Genomic DNA, 7,492 nt, shown 5'->3' on the forward strand with positions numbered 1-7,492 from the left:
TCAAAACCATTAGGACATGCAGCATCAGAACAAACTGAACCATAAGGATGCCAGGAGGCCCATCGGTGATTATTAAGTGCTAGTCATGCTTGAGGTGTTAGGGAAGAACCAAGCAAATGGACAGGATTTGCAAAGTTTAAGTCCAAAATTGTTGAGTAGCAGGGCATGTCCACCAAATGTAGGAAAATGAACTCACCACACCCCTGAAAACAAAGGAAGGCATGCTATGGGTGACTCTAACCGACACCATGTACCATCTAGTAATTAGTTTCCACAACCAAAACATTACGCAAGCAAGATTTGGTGGTGGACTAGATATGCTGCCAATCTTTCTCATCTAGAGAGGAACCTAAATTAACAAAGCTATTTTCAATAATATTTCACATTGTTCTGTTTGGAAGTGTTTTCACTATTTTTGCTAAATGTGTGTTTTGCTGGCAAAATTCTGTACTTGACATAAGGAAGAGAAGAATAGAAAGGAAAGTGCTTTAGGGAACTATTGACTAGAAGGCTTGTGCTCATAAATAAAGCAAACTCTTACCATTCCTTTACCTTCAGAATTTGTCTTTTGTTGCTTCCTTTAAATATTCTAACAAGATATTATAAAACAGTCTTTCTTATTGCACTTTAATATTATTATTGGAGTTAACAATGGAAACAGAACATTCCAATATAACAGAATTTTCCATTCAAGGTTTCTCTGGTGTCTCAGAGTTCCGGATCCCAGTGTTCCTACTCTTTCTAGTTGCTTATTTAATTATTATTGCTGGGAACCTCACCATTGTTGCTGTCATTTGGGCACATTCTCATCTCCATACTCCTATGTATACTTTTCTAGTGAATCTTAGCATCCTTGATATTGCTTCCACTTCATGTACTCTTCCTAAACTTCTATCCATGCTAAGTACAAATCAAAACACAATCTCATTTGCTGGCTGTATAACTCAGCTGTATTTTTTTTTATCCTTATCTTGTGCTGAAGCCATCTTGCTGTCAATCATGGCTTATGACCGCTATGTAGCCATCTGTGATCCGCTCCGTTATGTTGTTATTATGGATTTAAGATACTGTGTTATTCTGTCCCTAATTGCATGGATCGTTGCTTTTATAGACCTTTCTGGGCATGCTGTCCTTATATCTAAACTGAAATTTTGTGCATCTCATATAATTGATCACTTCTTCTGTGACATGGTGCCAGTGTTAAAGATTTCCTGCAGTGACACGTACAGTGTAGAATTGTTGAATTTCAGTGAAGGGGCAGTACTTGGAATTGCAACTTTCTTTTTTACTTTGGGATCATATGCATTCATTATTTCTACAATTCTAAAAATAAAATCTTCACAAGGCCGGGGTAAAGCATTTTCTACCTGTTCTGGTCACCTGACCTGTGTCACTGTGTTTTATAGCACTTTACTTTGTTCATATATGAGACCCACGTCATATTATTCACCAAAACATGATAAGTTCTTTGCTCTTCTTTATATTGTTTTAGTTCCTATTCTCAACCCAGTAATCTACAGTCTGAAAAATGAAGAAGTTAGACAGGTTTTTAAAGGTCTTAATAAAAAGTGGCAGTTACAAATGGGGTTAAAAGGGTCATGCCAAAGAAATTTGATAACTTACTAGAAATTGGTGGGCTAAGTTGCTAATTAGTCTCTTAACCTCCCTGGCGGTATTCCCGAGTCTGGCTTGGGGTTAATTTTCTGTACCATAAGCGGTAACCCCAAACCACACTCGGGAATACAGCGTTGCATATCTTACCTTGTCAGCAATCCCCGCTGTGTCCTCCGGCCGATGCCGGCATCCGTCTTCCGGGTTCCGTCCCTTGAGAGCGTCCGCGTCGCAGGGGGCGGAACCGGAGGGAAGTTTAAAAGTTTTAAAAAAAACGAAAAACATCAAAAAAGGAAAGAAAAAAATAATAATCATACAGCCAGGGAGGTTAAAGCGGAACTCCAAGATTTTGAAACCTTAACCCTTGCAGTGGGGTGGATCAACTGCAAAGGTTAACTGCTAATTATTTTTCTAAAGAGTGAAAATAAAGAAGAAATACTTATCTGATCCTCGTTACCACCTAGCTGCTAGACTGGGCCCCGCAGATTCTTCTCCCCTTGGCTCCGGCAGTCTAAGGTATAGTGACATCATCACGTCTAATACAAGTTTTTTAGACGCGAGGACACTAAGGAACATAATACAACTGGAGCAGAGGGGGAGAGAGGTGAGTGGTCACTGCCTCAGGACAGAGGAATAGGTGATTATTTCTTCTTTATTTCGTCCCCTAGAGAAAAATGAGCAGTTAACATTTTCACTGCAGGGGTAGCCCCAGTGCAGGGGTTGCAAGGTTTAACTTCCAAAAATCATGGAGTTCAGCTTTAAATATCCCTGGAACCCCAGTGTCAAGACCTTCCCATCATGATTCCCAACTTTGTTCCTATCCATCTTCGAGGCTTTCGGGCTTAATGGAGAATCTGTTTCTACTGAGGAATTCTCTAAAACATAAAGAAAAACATCCAGGAGGGAGAATGGGACTCACTAACTAACTAACTAACTAACTAACTAACTAACTTTTCTTGCAGCAGAATATTTCCTTGTAAATATCAGAGATTAGGTGATATTTAATGGTGTGCTGTGTTTTAATGCACAGCACACCTAGAGGGAAAGTGTGGGTCACATCCTACACTGTCATGACCAAAGAGGTCCTCCCTTATTACCTGACACATCAATTGTTAATACCTAAAATACTGAATAGTGCCTTCTCCACAGCAGAACTGTGCAGGGAAGCAGCTAATAGCCTATGCACAGTGCTGTGATGCAACACACACACACACATAATCTGATCTGACCAGATGTTATTGGTTTAGGAAGACGTATGAACATTTGATTTGTCAAATTTTGTTTTGTGCTGTAAATTCGGAGCCATCTTTACATTAGCGTAACATCCGGTGGACTCTTCCAAGCTGTGTTACATTCCTCTCAACCTTCTCTTCATCAACAAACAACACCCTTCCTAAAAAAGTATTGCAGAAATTCTTGTTTGTTAGTGCCTGTCTGCTCTCCAAGCTGGACAGTTTCCTACAGCTCAGAGCTTTCTTAAACAAATTGCTTGTTCCTCAAATTCATCATAATCCATATCATAAGGCCCCTGTACATCAGCAATTCTTCTAAGAGTCTTCACCAGTGGTAAACTATCGCCATAGCGCTATGGGGCCCAGGGCACAGGGGGCTTTGCCAGGACGAGGGACAAAGGGGTCCCCCTGATGCCGTGCAGGCCGCCTGAGTTGCTATGGCATCGCAAGCTGCTGGCTGTCACTGGCGTGTTCCTCCTCACAGCCGCTGCAGAGTCAGTGACAGCCAGCAGCTGCAGAAAAGGAGGCTTGGCCCGGCGTCCACAGCGGATGAGGAGGCGGGGCCCGGTATTGGCAGTGGAAGAGGCGGGGCCTGACGATGGAGATGGCGGGGCCTGACAAAGGAGGTCTATGGTGGGCTCTGCCGGGTCACTCTCTGGTGTGCTGTTTGGGATCTCAGGTGGACTCTGCAAGGGGTGTAACTAGAAATCACAGGACCCCATGCACAAATTTGCTATGGGGCCCTGTGATTTCTAGTTACACCCCTGGTCTTCACCACAATTTTGTAAAGCTGAACAGCAGTTTAACTACGTTATAACATGCAGCTGGACACTTAAATATACTAGAAGGAATATCTGTGTTCATAATCACCATTAAGGCATACACTTTCCTTTTTTTTTTCTCCTGAACGTTTTCAATGCATAGATGATAAAATGTTCTCCAAAAAGTATTGAAGCTCGTTATAGAAAGTCCAAGTGACTGGTACTGTAAAATATTGTGGAATTCTGATTTCTTGCAGGCAATAGCCAAACAGAACTGAAAACAAAGAATAGGATTCTCTAATTTGGAGGAGTTTAAAGTATTGAAGAAAGAAGAGACATCATAATCAAAATGCAAAAAAAAGTGAAACTTTATGACACGTAACTTTATGAAATTAAACAAAAGAACAATTCTAGTAAATACCTCGGAGAATGAAGAACACAATTGAAAGAAACTGTACTTTTTTTTCCTGCATAAAAATAAATGATGTTAATTCTCTCTGGATTTAAATGAAATATATTTCTAATAATAATAGTATTTTTTAGTGGTTATTGATTTACAAGTAGCACAGTAGTAGTTTTTTATGGATATCAACTTTTACTTGTGTGTGAATAAATCTTTTATTATATATTGTTATAATATTTGTTGTATCTGTACACACACACTGTAAACTTTACAAAAAAAGTTATTGGTTTACATGTAGCTTAGTAGTTTTCTATGGATATCAACTTTTACTTGTGTGTGGATATTCTGTATGTGTTGTATTATATTGTTTTTCTAAAACAATACAGACTAATGATTTTAGGACAGTGGTGGAGCGCCAAGGCCCAGTCACAGCTGCAACCCTGGTAGTTCTAGTGAATGGTGATGGGGGCTAAACTAACATAAAATAACGATAGGGCTCACTAAGACTTGTTGCCCGGGACAAGCAGTTCTGGGCGCCGGGCGGGTTGTTGTTTTCTACATTTAGCCCTGCTGTGGGATGTCGCCGAGATCACTTGTATGCAGCCTGCATAGAGGGGGGCGCATTGAGGATCTGGCATTGGGGCAGCAGAGAGAGTAAATCCAGCCTTGGTTGTTACATTGGCTTTCATACAGCAGAGAACAGTTAGATCTGAACTCCAGGCAAACAGCTAAATACAAAGTTAAAATCCATATATGAGAGCTGTAATTTACATCAAAAAAGATTTGTATTTCTGTCTATTCAGTCCCTACATTTACATAGCTCTGTCCCACAACACAACTCTGTCTAGCTTGGGAGGAGACCTGACCCTTCGCTGCTGCAATTTCACTTTCACTTACAGGTCTCCTCCCCACCCGCACATTGTGAATGGACATTGAAAGAAGCAAAACATTCCCAGCACACTCACCAGCCAGTATGCAAAAAAAATCACTGTCTAACTATTAAAGGTTCAAAACAGAGGTTTTAGTTGCACATCTTTTGCAAAATACGTGGAAGCCACACAGCCTCGTCAAGGCCCCTCTGTATAGTGCGGTCCCAACTCTAATCCGTGAGAGCCTTTATTTTGGAGCATATTTATAGCAAAGGATGAATTGGGTGCAGGTTCCCCAGTAGGTAGCCCAAACTCCTTAAAGGCATAGGGACACACAAGGAGCCCTGCACATCACAATGGCAGTTGAAGCCCTCAGTGTATCCCCAGACCAAATCCAACAAGTGTAACGAATGGCAAATGCACTCATCAATTCACAACCAGCTTTAAAGGAAGGCGCGAATCAAAGGGCTTTACACAGTACAAGAGCAAAAGTTTCCCAGCACACTCCCCAGCCAGCCTGCAAAAAAATCACTGTCTTGCTCATCAGTGTGCTGCTTCTTTTTTCAATGTCCTCTGTTTTTAACCTTAGTAGTTAATTTATTTGCCACTCTGTTTTCTTTTTCCTCAGGACCCTACCTGCTTTTCCCTGTACAGACAGTATAGTAGTAAAGATTAGCCAGTAAAAGTGTGCTGATCTCCCTCTGATCCAGCCACAGAGACCTGGCATATCGGTCCTGGGCCCGCACGAAGGGCAGCGTAGCCTGGGATAAACAGCAATGACGGGGCGGTGCACACTCCCTGGCAACATACTAGCCATCGGGTGGCTCTATAGCCACCTGAACTCTTGTATGCAACAGCCTTCATCTAATAAACTATTTTCCTAGCCTTTTTTTTTACCTACTACACACCTTTGGAGGAATGCAGCACTGTACAATGAACTTTCTGACATGTTGTCCATGCATTTTTCTCTACACGTTGGTATCTTTGAATGTTTTAAATTGCACATGCCTTTTTTAATACTTCTTATGCTTGAGTTGATATAACCTCTAAATCAGTGGTTCTCAACCTGTGTAACCTCGGGACCCACATGTTTCCTTGGTCATTAAGGCGTGACCCAAAAATGATTTCATTTCTGAAACATTTTAATTTATTACACAAAACAACTTGTGCAGTATTCAGCAATATATATTTTGCTGAAAGTAAATGAATTAAAAAAAATTAAAAAGTTTATAAAGAATAAAAATTAAATATTTAAAAAAATTAAAATAAAAACCTGTGGCGGTTGCGGGGTACGGTCCCAGTGGATGTTTATATAGATGTTTGGGGGGTTTAGTGTGTGGAAATTACCTTTCTTACAATATTTTCTGCAATAAAAATTGTTAGGTCTGCATGTTGCTGCATAAATGACTCCCTTGGCCTTGTCCCCAGCCCACTTTATGCACTTTGTAGCAATTTTCCTTTCAGCTTTACTTTTCTTCTGTAGTTCTAAGGATTTCTTAATAACAGTCTTTAACTGTTACTGCAATTGCTATTGCTCATTTAAAAGTGATGTAATCTTTGTCTAATTACATCTTAAACATGGAAGTATTTTGCCAGGTTCCATGAGGGCTGGTTTACATAAATGCACTGCGGGAGTGCACTTGTCAACACGTGTTACAACAACGCACATTACATGTGTTGACGCATTGTTGGGCCATTAATTTTAAATAGCACCCGAGCTCACTAAGGCAATGCACATGCACTGCGATGTGCTGCAATGCATTGCATTGTTTTGCAGAAAACATTTTGTGTCATTGGATATTTTATTGCACCAGAAGTTGATTGATTTTATTGGGCTGACTTAATGCAATGCATGTGACATGACACATGTGACTTAACACAACACACAAAGGTCCATGGGCTTTAAAGAATAATTATGCTTTCGTATTGTCATCCTTTACCTTTACCTACACCCCCCTTCCCCCGAAGTCTCATACTCACTATGCTCCCAACAGATCCACGTTGTAAGATCTACGTTTGCTGGTTATTCAGCAAAGTTGTCCCCTTTTACCCCAAAAGTGTTAACTTTTGGGGTAAAAGGGGACAACTTTGCTGAAAAACCAGAATCATTGTTACCTTCTAGCAGATTAATTTGGTAAAATCTGAGATTTTCTGTTTTAACCATAGGCTTTGGAGCCACATAATCAGAAATAATGCAGTATTTATCTAAAATGTTTAGAATATGGCCTCTATAAAGCTGTTAGATTTCACACTAGGCTCACACTAATCCCTAATTGGACTGCCAGTTCACTTCCCTATTGCAAATTCCATCCCCATTTGGGGTATACTAAGTCCAATTAGTAACATAACAAATACTGCAGTCCAGATATGGCATCTACTTCATGGTAACATGGTAGATTCAAAAGGGTGTGTGCCAATGACATTGTATATATATAAGGCAAATGCCATCTTCCCTATTTACCTGCTTAGCTAAAATCAGGGAGGTAGAGTTTTGCTTCCACACTCTGCACTGTGGATGTTAACTAATATAAAAAACAGAAAACAAGAAAAGGTGCCTCCTCCTTGTGTAATATCATGTATTAAGGAACATTAAAAATGGATAATGGTACTTACAAA

General features: G+C 40.3%; 1 protein-coding gene across 1 annotated transcript; it reads left to right on the forward strand.

The window, feature by feature from the left end:
- The first annotated feature begins 687 nt into the window (after positions 1-687).
- LOC108794049 (olfactory receptor 6M1-like) lies at positions 688-1,626 on the forward strand. The gene has a single exon (XM_018565024.1). The coding sequence runs from the start codon at positions 823-825 to the stop codon at positions 1,624-1,626; it is 804 nt and encodes a 267-aa protein (XP_018420526.1). The 5' UTR covers positions 688-822.
- The last annotated feature ends 5,866 nt before the right edge of the window (positions 1,627-7,492 follow it).

Source organism: Nanorana parkeri, unplaced genomic scaffold (genome assembly GCF_000935625.1).
Source record: "Nanorana parkeri isolate BGI_ZX_2015 unplaced genomic scaffold, ASM93562v1 scaffold807, whole genome shotgun sequence".
NCBI classification, from domain to species: domain Eukaryota; kingdom Metazoa; phylum Chordata; class Amphibia; order Anura; family Dicroglossidae; genus Nanorana; species Nanorana parkeri.

Excerpts from the sequence above, each read along its gene's own strand:
- LOC108794049 (XM_018565024.1), top strand. The coding sequence starts at position 823 with ATGTATACTTTTCTAGTGAATCTTAGCATCCTTGATATTGCTTCCACT.